Source organism: Mesocricetus auratus, unplaced genomic scaffold (assembly GCF_017639785.1).
Source record: "Mesocricetus auratus isolate SY011 unplaced genomic scaffold, BCM_Maur_2.0 Super-Scaffold_100004, whole genome shotgun sequence".
NCBI classification, from domain to species: Eukaryota; Metazoa; Chordata; class Mammalia; order Rodentia; family Cricetidae; genus Mesocricetus; species Mesocricetus auratus.
In genome coordinates, this window is record NW_024429189.1 from 18,358,620 (window position 1) to 18,372,808 (window position 14,189).

General features: G+C 35.7%; 2 protein-coding genes across 5 annotated transcripts in view; one reads left to right on the forward strand and one right to left on the reverse strand.

Annotated features, from left to right (window-relative positions):
- The window catches only part of Acvr2a (activin A receptor type 2A), a 74,661-nt gene extending 70,551 nt beyond the window's left edge, over positions 1-4,110 (forward strand). For both annotated transcript variants that reach the window (XM_013112602.3, XM_005068951.4), the window contains one exon: positions 459-4,110. In XM_013112602.3, the coding sequence (XP_012968056.1) occupies positions 459-653 (195 nt within the window). In that variant the 3' untranslated portion in view covers positions 654-4,110. The remainder of the gene's footprint in view (positions 1-458) is intronic.
- A 2,065-nt stretch (positions 4,111-6,175) lies between these two features.
- Orc4 (origin recognition complex subunit 4) overlaps positions 6,176-14,189 on the reverse strand; it is a 35,059-nt gene continuing 27,045 nt past the window's right edge. For all 3 annotated transcript variants that reach the window (XM_013112603.3, XM_013112605.3, XM_013112604.3), the window contains exons 10-14: positions 13,869-13,955; positions 10,682-10,790; positions 9,638-9,733; positions 9,485-9,552; positions 6,176-6,463 (exon numbers count right to left, since the gene is read on the reverse strand). In XM_013112603.3, the coding sequence (XP_012968057.1) occupies positions 6,275-6,463; positions 9,485-9,552; positions 9,638-9,733; positions 10,682-10,790; positions 13,869-13,955 (549 nt within the window). In that variant the 3' untranslated portion in view covers positions 6,176-6,274. The remainder of the gene's footprint in view (positions 6,464-9,484; positions 9,553-9,637; positions 9,734-10,681; positions 10,791-13,868; positions 13,956-14,189) is intronic.

A 14,189-nucleotide genomic window follows, 5' to 3' on the forward strand; every position in this document is an offset into this window, starting at 1 on the left:
AAAGCCAGAGATTCAAGGGTGGCCTTTTAATTTTAAATGCAAGGGAGAAATGTTGGTATCTACTAAGAAAATGATTTTTTTTTTGAAAAATTGGTACCCATTAGACCTGGTTGTGAGTCTACTTGAAAAGGTCAGGCATTGAGATGATCAGATTTATGAACACTGGATATTTGGAACTTAAAAACATATACATGTTGTGGATGCCTAATGCTTGGAAAAGTTACTTATTTTGTTGGTATGTAAAATGACATTCAATAAATGTTTTGATCCAGCCATGGTATCTCACAGGCTTGAGGCAGAAGGATCAAGAGTTTGAGCCATAATAAGTTCATTTAAAAGAGCCAGAGTGAGTGCTGATCAAAATTGGCTGATCAAGAAACTGTGACCCATGAAAATAGCTATTTCTTTATCTATCTGGAAACAATAGCTGTTATGTTTGACTATTCTTCTCCTCGTAGGGAATGGCAATGCTTTGTGAAACGATAGAAGAATGTTGGGATCATGATGCAGAAGCTAGGTTATCAGCTGGATGTGTAGGTGAAAGAATTACCCAGATGCAAAGACTAACAAATATCATTACTACAGAGGACATTGTAACAGTGGTCACAATGGTGACAAACGTTGACTTTCCTCCCAAAGAATCTAGTCTATGATGGTGGCGTCATCTATACACACTGAGAATTGGGACTCGGAGCTGGAGCTGCTAAGCTAAGGAAACTGCTTAGTGTATTTTCTGTGTGAAATGAGTAGGATGCCTCCGGGACATGTACACAAGCAGCCCCTTGTGGAACACATGGCTCTGGGAGACGTACTGCATCATCTGCAGCACAGATGTGAAGGGGAGTCTAAGGGAAAAGCTGCAAATCATAAAGAACTTCTGAAAAATGTACATGAAGAATGTGGCTCTCTCCAAATCAAGGACCTTTTGGACCTGGCTAATCAAGTATTTGAAAACTGACATCAGATTTTAATGTCTGTCAGAAGACACTAATTCCTTAAATGAACTACTGCTATTTTTTTTAAATCAAAAACTTTTCATTTCAGATTTTAAAAGGGTAACTTTTTATTGCATTTGCTGTTGTTTCTATAAATGACTATTGTAATGCCAACATGACACAGCTTGTGAATGTGTAGTGTGCTGCTGTTCTGTGTACATAAAGTCATCAAAGTGGGGTACAGTAAAGAGGCTTCCAAGCATTACTTTAACCTCCCTCAACAAGGTATACCTCAGTTCCACGGTTGCTAAATTATAAGATTGAAAACACTAACAAAATTTGAATAAATCAATCCATGTTTTATAACAATGTATTACAAATTCACTGTGTTATTTAAGAAAAAATGGTAAGCTATGCTTAGTGCCAATAGTAAGTGGCTATTTGTAAAGCAGTGTTTTAGCTTTTCTTGTGCTGGCTTGTAATTTAGGGAAAACAAAGTGCTGTTTTTGAAATAGAAAAAAAAATGGTGTCATTTCCCCTCCTTCCCTTCATCTTATATCCAGGTCCCAAAGTATTGCATACTTAAATAGTACTTTTTTCTTTAAGGTGTGCTGTGTTTGGGAAATATTTGAAAACATAAAGCATGATTTAGAAAATTTTAAGTGAGCTGTGACACTGGAAAGCTCTTCATTTTATCTTTTAAAATAGATTTTTTTCCTATTTATATATATAAAATTGTGGTGTATTTTTTCTTTACCAAACAGTGTGTGGGATATTCTTCTCACTGTTTTAGGATCACCTCAGGAAGTGTCATTACTCAGAATTCCTCACTCTGCTTTGAGACGTGTAACTATCACTATGCTGTGTGGTGCCATCTTGTCAGAGTAATATTTGATGTCTGTGATATGAAGAGAATTATCTTAGGATAGAGATACTGACCTTTAAGCACAGATTTCAGATATTACTGCTTTAAATCAAATCAGGGATAACAAGTTGAACTTACAACTTAAAATATGCAATGACATTTAGAGGTAACCAGTGGTGGTTATAAGGAACACGGCCTAGCCTCCCCCAAGTTACTTTACAGCTAACTCTAGATAGTTCATGCCTTATCCTTGTTAAGAAAATGGAATTGATGACAAGTAGGTGCCAGAGTGCTTTTAAAAACAGTGTAACATTAGAATACAATTGGCTTCTTCCCTCAAATTTACATAAGCCCAAGTGAAAGATTAATTCCCTGAATTTTTAGATTACCAACAAATAGCCAGTATTATGTTATATACATTTTTTGTCGAGTCACTTTAACATCCATACATTAATTTTATAAACTTTTTACATGTTACTATCAGGAGCTCACTGTGAATGCATTATCTTCAGATGGTTAAGACATCATACACTACATTTTATGTGCACTAATCTCTGGGAAGAGTAAATTAATTGTAAGTAGTACATAGGTCAGCAGACTCTAAGCAGGGAGGAGAGAGTAATACCATTTATTTGTCTGTATGCCACACCCCATAGAGAATTGTGCTTTGTTCATGTACCCAAGGTCTCACTGTGTTCCTATAACTGCCCAGTTCAGTGTTCACTGTTCTGATTTCTACATATTTGACCTCCCAAATTCTTGATTTAGGTTTGCTTCCACTTGTAAACTAATCCAGCAAAACGTAAGAGAATGTGCATACAAGAAAATTGTTAATCTCCATAAACAAATTTCTGATTGTAAACATTCAACCTCTTTTTTAAAAGTGATAAGGGATATTGTGACTGTCTGGCTTAGGAAAGCACTACAGACAAAATGTTACCAAGACTGGTTCATGATAGAAAATGCTTTGTCTTCATGCTAGGGAAAACTTTAGAAATCTTGGGCATTGTACTTAAATCTAGCTTATGAAATTTAAAACTTGTATTCTCTTGAGAACTACATTAACAGAAAGCCTTTTTTCTAAGCAGTAAAGTAAGAATGTTCCAGTGACTACCTGTCCTTATACCTAGTCTTGTTAAAACTTTCTTTTGCAGGGCATTTTAGTGTTTGGTTTACAGTAAGTGCAGAGTGGGCAGATAAAAAGCTTTGAGCTAGGACACTGAAAAAGGAAGATCAAAGAATGAGAAGGATTTTTTTGAGGGAGATGGCAAACTTAAACCCCTGTAACTTTGTGTATGGTGCTCCTCATGATGTCTTGTACTTTGCCTTTCTGATACCCACCAGAACTGCTGCTCTTCTTATTCTACCTTGCCCAGATCTCCTGTGAGAAATGCTTTATGATCAACTGCCATAGGACAGATGGATTAACCAGTGTTTGAATTTATTTGAAGTCTTTCTATGCCCTGCACAGATCTTGTATGTATTTTAGATGCTAGGAGTTTTAGCATGTGATTTGTGATTCTTGTTTGGACGTTTTATTACAGGTACCTTGTGAATTCCAGAACAGAGACTGTGCCTCAATGATTGGTCCCATGAACTTGCACTATCTTTCGTGGTGATATTCTGAAAATACAACCAAGGAAAAACAAACAACAACAACAAAAAAAGTCCAACACGCTTGGATTTAAAACTAGAATCATGTATCACAAAATTAGGAAAACATCGCTTCTGTCCCCTTTTCTTAACCTTAATAGTCACGTTTAAGTAAAATTCAAATGGTTGGGAACAAACCCTCACCAGATAGATGGTAGTTTAGTGGAATAGACTGATTACTGTTTTTTAAAAAAATGCTTCATCAGATATTTTCCAGTTTCTCTTTTTTACTTTTTTGAAAAATTACTTTTTAGGAACATTTGGTATAATGTGCATAAAATTATTTACAATTTATGGACAAAGATACAAGTAGCATCTTGATTAAACATCATTTACCTCAGATATTCAACCAGCAGTACGTTTTTTATGCAGTCTCAACCCGTATCTCCCTATTTGTTACCTCTCAGAATATTGGTAAACAATTATTTTAGCTTTACTCTGTATTTCTTGTCAGTGTTTTGGGCACAGGTTGTTGTACTACTGTCATATTGTACTTGCTATTTTTTTTTTCTGCAAGTATTTAACGGAAAGCTAAAAACGAAAAAAAAAATCCCATAAAATCCCACCTTGAATAAGTGATTGTTAAATATTGTACAAATAAAATGTATGCTATCCCCATTCCATTCCCCATGTTAAATAAAAAAAATGAATATGGTATTATTTGTACATGCAGTTTTTCTTTAGCTATGCATGTTCTTCAAGAGAGTAACAGTTTTCCAATTTACAGTGAGGTTTCTGCCTTGAGGTTTTCAAGAATACATGTCATAAAAGCAGAGAGGTTCATGAATTAGGGCATTTTCCTTCCACTGTTGTCTAATCAAGACTGTATTTCTACCCTGTGTCTGTGTCGGTCCTTACTGCCCATGGAAGGCATGCAGAGCATTGTTGGTAAAGCCAGTGCATTTGATCAGATTCTGTGCGCTCAGGACAAAGGTGAAGGCGATGCTTAGATTGCTTTCAATATCATCTAAGTGAAATCAAAAGGCAATGGTGGACTGCCACCATGACTGTCACAGAAATGCCAGTTTTCACAGAATGTTCTGCAATGTCTCATTCTTTAGATCAGTAGGTAATATGTCCTTACTAATAAGACATTACCATATGGAAGTTTGAACAACAGATTTTAATTTCTCAGAAATATGTATGTGTCTGCATATAAATCAGAGATGCCTTTTAAATAAGATCCAAGTTTCAGCAGGCCACATGGAAGAAGCCTAAGTCCTTTTTGGTTGTTTTTCCATCTATTGACCCAGAGGACTCTTGAGTTGATTTCAATATTTTTCTTCATTGCAGAGAATCCTCAAGTCATACTTTGTCTACATTCATTTTTTTTTTTAAAGACAACTCAGACTAGTTTGAAGCTCTTGTTTCTACCTCTGAAGCTGTAAATTCTACATTACAGACATATACTTTCATGCCATACACCTTTACATTTTTTTAGGAACTCATACTTTTATTAGTTTTAATAAATGTAGTTTAAGCAATGTGTGAGGTGAAACTAGCTAAAAATCTTGCAATGGCTATACCTATACTCGTATGACCTTAATAGTTACTACCACTTCATTTTTTATCAGTTAATAAAAACAAAAGTTTACCTTGCCTGTTTTTAAAATTGAACACACTGTTCAACTAGATCTTTGTTACCCAGCCAGGAAAGCAGAGGACTCAGCTTTTTAAGCAGCATCTAAGCTTGAAATTCTCATGTCATTTTATTAGGTTCTTTAGAGAGGGACTGTTGTTTTTTTTGGAGACAGGCTCTCACTATGTAGCCCAGACTGGCCACAAATGTTGGATTCTCTTTTGACAAGACTCCTACATATTGGGACTATAGACTCCTTGTCCTGTTGCTACAGTTGTTTTAAGAAGAAAATTTTGCTTTTATTATTAGTAATACTACCATGCTAAGTATTTTGGAAAAAATCATCCTTGAAAATGTGCGGACTGTGTCATGAAACCACTATGCAAACCTTAAACTTAATGAGATAGGGCCGGGAAAAAGTCTTAAAACATAGCAGGCTAAACATGGTTTACTGTAGGAAAGGCAAGGCTGCATATGAGGGAAGTAGGTTTTCACCTATGATGTGGAACTCTAATGCACAGAAATCTTAATATTTGCCATTTTGTAAAAGCTAAATTATTTCTTAAAGTATTCTGTAAAAACAGTTTTATTAACATGGGCTTTAGTGTCAGTCAAACCAAGCTTCATTCTAGGGAACACCAGGCACCAGACATTCCCATACTATGATTCTGGATACTACCACTGGTATGTTTTCTAATCTGTAAGTACTATTTAATTTTGCAGTTAAACTCTTTATAAATAAATTGCACACAGGTGGGTGATATGTTTTATAAGTTATAAAATATTACTGTGAAATATTCTTGAACAAATGAAGCCAGTGAATGGTTAAACCTCAACCTCTGTTACTTTTAGGTTAGGTCTTTAAATTTATGATGAGAACCTTTGAATGACATTCTGTTCTTAGGGAATTCCTTTTTGATGCAAACAGCTAACACTGCAAATACTTCTCATTATTTTGTGGAAGCAGTTTCCCTGGAATTCTTTAAGGTATGTTAGATGGCAAATCTATCCCTTCTGAACAAAAGTAGACCGAGAATGTACACTTAAATCATCATAGGGACTATCCCCATAACAGTGTAATTTAAATCAATAGGACTGTGTGTGCATAGTCACGACTCAACACATAAGCCAAGATAATGCAGGTTTCTCATAAACAATCTTTATAAACAAAGGAATATAATAACATCTTGTTAGATAGAGGGCAGTAGCTTCTAGTTCTTTACAGAAATGTACTTAAAATGTTCACAGCCAACTTAGTGAGGAGGTTGCCCACTGCCTGACGTCTGTAGGGCAGTTGGAGTACTTCTGTAGGGCATTCATAATTTGAGTATTATCCAAAAGTAGTTTCACTAGCTGGTATTCTCTCTGTGAATTGACTGAAGTTCTTTCCATTGGTTTTATTAATTCCAATTGTTGTAAATGCTCAAATGCCTGAAAGATAAAAAATGTAGTTTAGACTAAAATGCTAATCCAGGATAGTTTTAGCCAGCTGTGAAACAGGCAGGTTAAAGATAAATCAGCACATTTGAACCAAATTTCCCCAAATGCACATCTCTATACTTGAATTTATGTTAAAATGTTTTATATTTTATTTAAAAAGGTTTTTTTCAAGACAGGATTTCCCAGCTGTTCTCAAACTCAGAGATCCACGTTCCTCTTCAAGTGCTGGGATAAAAGGTGTGCACCATCACACCTGGGCTATAAAATCTTTTTCTTTATACACTACAACTTTGTTCAAGACAGATGGGAGGAAGAACAGAAGAAAGAGAACAGGAAAGACACCAATAAAGCTAAAATAACTTTTAGGGAATGGAAATTTAGCTCAGCAGTATAAACTGGTGGCCTAGCACCAGCAAACAAAAACAGGTAGTCCCTCAAACACCAAGTCTAATCAAATCCATAAAAACTACACTGTTAACTTTTCCTGAATCAATAATAAAGTTTTGAGGCTCATTCTGTATCACAGGTTCCTCTTTTCAGCACCTACTCTACCTATTCCACTTCAGAGCTATATAGCTCCAGTCCTTTGTCTACTGCTTTGATATTAAAAACCTAAGAATCTGTTAGACTGATTAAATAGGTTACTAAAAGTTGCAGTTTGTTTCAATCTCAAAGCCTTACTGTACATTAAACAAACAGCTATATACCAATAGACCACTCAGCCAACATCAAAGAAGTTTTCTCCTGCAGATAGGAACTAATAGAGACCCACACCTGGACAAAGTACAAAACAGGAGACCCTGGAAAACCCCTGTCCTAAATAGGATTCTTTTCATTAAACCCCTTACCTTATGGCTCAAAGAAACTCTGGGAAAGGGGGCAAAAAGGTTCTAAGAGCCAGGGGGAATGGCTACCAAGGAAATAAGTGTCACCCAGACACAACAGGACTGAGGAACATGAACTGAGAGGCGGTGACAGCAAGCACAGGTCCAAGCCAGATAAGGGTCTAAGTGCTGAGATGACGAAGTAGACACCATCTTCCAGCCCCAACCAACAATCTAGTCCCAACTAACAACCTCTCACAAAGGAAAACTTAGTTTCTCCACGGGAGTCTCTCTGGGAATACAAACCACACTTAAGGACAGGGACCGTGTCCAGTAGCAGATGGCCAATATAAAATTAACTCAGGTCTTTGAAGATCTCTTTTGTGTGTGTCTCGACTGATGCTTTGGCATCACCCCCTACTTCCCAAACTGGTCTTTTGCTTGTATGTTATGGTTTCCAATTTTGTTTTTATGGGTTCTGTTTTTGTCTATGCCCACATTGTGCTTTCCCCTGCTATTTCATTGTTTCATTTTGTCTGTCAGTTTGTTCATTTTGTTTTATCCTTGCCTGTCTTTCTATTTGCTTGACTGTTATCCTGGGGGTGGGGGGTAGAAGGGTGAGGAGGTGGGAAGGATCTCAGTGAGGGAGGGGAATCCCAGATTGGAATATATTGTATGAAAATAACTACTCTGATTTAAGCATAAATAAAAATTAAAAGAACAAAAAAGTTTAACAACTGTAACATAGGTAGCGGTAAGAAAGGCCCAGAGTACACTAAGGTCTATTGGACTGATAGACTCTGTAGGTGGTAGAGACCTGGGGATGGTGCTATGTTTGTTTTACCACCTGTCAGCAAAGTTCCCATCCATGTTCCTCTTAGTCACGTTAACAGAGTTCTTAAGTGTTTGCTGCCTCTAACGCTACAACCCATAGTACTTTTAGAACCTTGATACTTTTGTTATTAAAGAAAAAAATAACTATACTCTGATGCCATACTAAAATAGCAACACAGTGAAACAGATTTGTGAGCATTTTATTCTTACAGTTCACTGTGAAAAGTATCACAACAATATATTCTGCTAATCATACAGGTTCTTATGGAAAAGGCTTACATGTCATTCATTTTGTAAAATGAGAAAACATTAGATTCTTCAGCTGAACACAACTGAAAAAATATTTTGTATTTTCAAGTTGCAAACTATACCCCTAATTTAAAATGTACAAACAAGCAACTACAAATTATTCCCAAACATGTTCAGGTGCCCTTTATACAACTACAGACAACCAGACAGGTTGTTAGGGGAAGAATGCTACAACTAGTGCTACCTGAAGAACTGGAGTGACTTTGTGCTCACTGTGAAAACTGCTAAAGGAAAAGAAACACAGACTATACTCTGTAATGAAAGTCAAAGATCAGGCTTCTACTGCTTAAAAATGAAGACGTTTACTCCCATATAGCCCCCTCCCCAACCACATTGTGCCAACACTGGATAACCAAGCCCTTAAAATATGTGGGTCTGTATATTTTATTTAGTTTCCATTAAATATAAACTTAAAACGCTAAGACTTTATTTAGAAAAATGAGTATATTTGGTACAATTTTAAAGTGTAAATCTACTTTTTTAGCTATAGTTTTAATAAATTTAAGAACAAATTTCTTATGAATATTAAGTTGGGATTTGTTGTAATTTTCTATAAGTATGCCAAATTTTGAAGCTATAAAATAAACTATAAAATATTTAATCACAGATTTGGAAATGCTTTTAATAGGCTGAGTTATATTGTTATAAGCTTTTTGACCTTTTATTTCCTATGCCTACTAGAAAACCTAAGACTATATAATATGATTCACATTTTCTTTGTAGTGGAGGAGTGTATTGTATGGATACATCTTAACATCTGTAATTGCCAACTTGTGGACTGGAAAAGGACAGGGTCACTACAGTTGTAATATAAGGCAATGTAGTTCCTTTGCATTATGCAAGTGCCAAGGACAGCCAGTAGAGGGCAATATGTCTTCACAAACTATAAAACAGGCTACCTATAGAATTATTCAAGTTATTTCTTCAGTTAATCAAATTCTGCTTTCAAAGAATCTCTATAAAATACCCAAGGATTCAAAACGTTATGAAATATATAAAAAATCAAGTAGGATCTGATGAAAACTACAAGCAAATCAAACCATACCTTCATGACCACAGGTTTCTCAAAGTTATAAACAGAATGGGCCTTTCTTTGAATAAATTTCTGAAACTCTGCAAAGAAAGCAACGATAATATTAGTACTCTTCAGTAAGAAGCAGGGAAGAAATACAGACAAAAATGGTCAACTTTAACTCACCATTATAGACCATTTGAAAATTAAAGGGCTCTTCTTCATAGATGTCATTTAAATGTTTCATTGCTATTATAAGACAGATTTCCAAGACTGATAGCCCTGTAATAAAAGAGAGATGTACTCTTGAGTTGCATGACACTGAAATGACTTCCTCCAGAAAATAACTACTGTATGGTGAAGGAATTAAAGGGTAGAGGAGGTCGGGATCCCCTGTACTTAACAGCATTCCAACCACTATTATCTTAAAAAAAAAAAAAAAAAAAACCCTAAGTTTAAAATCTTTTAACTTCCCTGAATATAGTTGTTGTTATTGGCTTTTTGTGGTGGCAGTGGTAGGGGTGGGAAGGGGAGGAGGAGTGATCTACAAAATAAAGATTTTTCTAAACTTAAGAAGATGTACTATAAGTTGGACAGTGATGGTGCACACCTTTAATCTCAGCATTTGGGAGGCAGAGGCAGGTGGATCTCTATGAGTTCACGGTCAGTTTGGTCTACACAGCAAGTTCCAGGACATCTAGAGCTATACACAGAGAAACCCTGTCTTGAAAACCCACCTAAAAGGATGTACTATATATAAGTATGAAAAATTTGATACTATATGGCCTACAGGGAACAGCAGAAATTGTGATTTTCATATAATTTCAAATAACATGCCTTTGGGAGGCATTTATGAAGTTCTGGAAATTTTATCTAAAATGGTGTGCATATCCTCTACTTACCCCACACACTGGAGTAAAAAATGTTCCATTCTCAAAAGCGAGAGTAAATCTCAAATGACCCAAAAGCAACGAATACAGTAGTATTTTGGGTAAGCAAGGAGAACATTATCAATAGTTCCACCTGGAAAACCCATTGGCATGGAAGGCAGCACACCATTTCTTTCACTTTAAGTTAACAGTGATAATACACTGCACGCTATTGAATAAAAGCTTTATGTATATGATGTATTCTGTATACAATGCTCAATACTGATTATAATTTTGGAAAACATTTAAATTCAAACTTTTAAAATCCAAAAGTTAAAGGACTAACAAAGCAGTTTCTTACCATGTATAATACTTGCTTTAGAATCCAAGCTACACAAATGCTGTGCCTCCATCAGATCTGCTGAAGTCATAAATGGGTGTGATACTGTTACTCGAGTTAAAGCAAGCATCTAAAGAAAGGTGTATTAAAAGTTATTTACTTGAATGTTTTAAAAAATTTGTATAGTTTATTCTTATGAGAAAGAAACTAGAGAAAGTGAACCTCAAACTCTGCTTCAAGAAAATGTGGCAGATCCAGTTAAGATGCTGCCGTCTCGCCGAGCATTAGTGACCCACGCCTTTAATCCCAGCACTTGGGAGGCAGAGGCAGGCGGATCTCTGTGAGTTGTGACCTACAGAGCGAGTTCCAGGACAGCCTCCAAAACAATACAGAGAAACCCTGTCTCAAAACAACAACAACAAAAAAGAAAAAAAAGGAAAAAAAAAGAAAAAAAGATGCTGCTGTCTCTATTACTTTGCACCTGAATCATATTTACTTACTGTCCAAAAGAAAAGCATTAAAAGAAATGTCCAACAAGAAGAAACTGAAAATAAGAACACTGTTCAAAACTCAGACACATACCTACACCTATGCACTATACAAATTTTTACAAATAAAATGTAAAGGTAAGTAATTTCTGTTTATAAGTAAGAAATTTTGAAAACAATTGTAACCTTAGACACAACTATCCTCTTCATTTAGTTCTACTCAAGCAATTATCAGCTTCTAGGACTAAGTTTTCAGCTCAAATAAAAATTTCACTGTAATATATGTTGGCTACAAGTATTTAGGGTTTGTAGATGTAGCAGATACAAACATACAGCATCAAGTTAAATGTGCACTTCCATCGTTAAGGACGAGAGATTGGACTTCATTCTTCTACAAACTGGGACTCTGGCCATTTGTGGCTCTTTATTTTCCTATTTTTTTAAAAAAGGAGTTTTCAGGCTAATGGATGGAACTAGAGAAAACCATCCTGAATGAATTAGCCCAAACTCAGAAATACAAACATGGAATGTATTCACTCATAAGTGGATATTAGACATAAAGCAAAGGATAAGCAGACTACAACAATGCATAGCTCCAGAAAAGTTAGGTAACAAGGAAGACCCTAAGAGGGACACATAGATCGCCCTGGGAAGGGGAATTAGATCTCCTTGGGGTGGGGTGGTGGTGGTAAGGGGAACAGGTCTTAAGGTTTTCTATTGCGGTGAAGAGACACCAAGACCACAGCAACTTTTATAAAGGAAAACATTTAATTGGGTGGCTCACATACAGTTCAGAGGTTTAGTCCATTATCATAGTGGCAGGAAGCATGGTGCTAGAGAAGAAGCCGAGAGTTCTTACATCTTGACTCACAAGTAACAGGAAGTGGTCTGAGCCACAAAGTGTGACATGAATATATATACACACATATATATATGAGACCTCAAAGCTTGCCTCTACAGTGACACACTTCCTCTAACAATGCCAAACCTACTCCACCAAAGCCACACCTCCTAATATTGCCACTCCCTATGAATTTATGAAAGCAATTTCATTCAAATAACCACAAATTCAGATTCTCAATCTAAAGATTCTTAACCCACAACGTTATTAGACAAGTTGTTAGCAATGACAGTATACTTTTGATAGGCAGGAGGGAATTAACCTAATGAGAGAGAAGTTTATATGGAGAAAGAGGATTTTCTTCAGTAAAGACAGGAAAGGGGAGAAGAGTCAGTAAATGCAATGTGGCCAGGCTGCTAGCCAAGCCTAGAGCTGAGCCCCACTTTCCCACCCACTAGATAGGAAAGACCTGTTTACTCAGGTGCTTCAGCATTTTTCAAGGGGAAGAAGAAACACCTAAGGATAAAGGGAAATGATTATTGTGAGAAGATTAGATGCTATGTAGAAAAGCAACTGGTTACTGGGCAGATGTGCTACTTCATACATTGTCACTATTACTCATTTCAATTCATTAAAATATACAGAAAAAAATGGACCAAGAAATACCTTATATTTGAAAGGCATGTGCCATCATTTTCTAGAAATATTAGACTAATTTCAAACATTACTAAGGAGTAAAGTACATTAATATTCATAACAAGTATCGATTGGCTTCAACATTATTTATACACCCTGGCATGACACAGCCCTTCAAATACACCAGAAAAAAAAAAAAAAGAAACAAGAAAACAAAACAACTTAAAGAAAAAAAACATGGCTGGGTGGTGGTGACATATGCCTTTAATCCTAGTACTCAGGAGGCAGAGACAAGCAGATCTCTCTGAGTTGGAGGCCAGCCTGGACTAGAGAGACAGAGAGAGACAGAGAGAGACAGAGAGAGACAGAGAGAGAGACAGAGAGAGAGACAGAGAGAGAGAGAGAGAGAGAGAGAGAGAGAGAGAGAGAGAGGAGAGAGAAAGAAAAAAAAAGAGAAAGAAAGGAAAAACATGATCATATCCACTGACAAAAATCTAAGACACATTTATAATAATCTCAACAAATTAGGAATGAAAAAGAAGTTAACAAGGACCATGTACAAGAAATCTTACAGCAAAAATTTATATCATACTAAAATACTGAATGTCTTCCTCTTAAAAATGAGAACAAAGAAAGATGCCCACTCTCACCAGTCTGAGCCAACACGCCATGGCAATAGGCAAGAAAAGACAAAGACTAGAAAGGGAATGAGAGCATGCATCTGTTTGGGGATAATCTGAGCATGTCCACATAGAAAATCTAAAAGAATCTATTTTTAAATTCCGAGAGTTCAGCAAGACTGGACTTTTTATAACTGGACAATTTATAAATACCATTACAACCCGCTTCAAAGACAGTGAGACATCGATACACTTAAAATATGTACTGGATCTGTGTTGAAGAATTAAAAAGTATTAATGAAATCAATCAAACAATAACTAAAGTAAGATGTGTTTTATATCCAAATATTAGGATAGTCAATGTAATAAATACATCATTTAGCCCTAAATGCATCTATAAGTTTAAAAATTTCCCATTAATACATAAGCAGTACTCTTGACTTATATACCATTCATTGGTAGGAATGTAGAAACTGGATAGCTATTATTAAAAACTGTTTAAGGCACTTAAAAATGTTAAAAATACAGATTATACCATGTGTGAATGTATAAAACATTCCATTAATATGTAGTTTTTGTTTCCATACATCAGGCAAAAATAAATATATTTAAAAAATACAAACCAACAGCGTATGTAATGACCGTAAGCTTTTGTTGACATTGAAAAGTTTCTGTAGAACTTCACGCACAGTTGAGTCTTCTGAGAGAGACTAAAAGAATCAAAACAAAACAATAAATCAAAATTAAGCATATTGTAGCTTAATCCCAAATTTCCAATCTAATAAGAAAAAAATATAATCAACCTAGTGGGATGGTGGAACAGAATGCAGCACAAGCACAATACAGAATGAGAGTTAGTATACTTGAAAAAAAGGGGAAGTATTAAGTGAATGTAATGGGAAGATTGTGAAGAGCTATAAGAACAGAACAGAAGCAAGATTTTT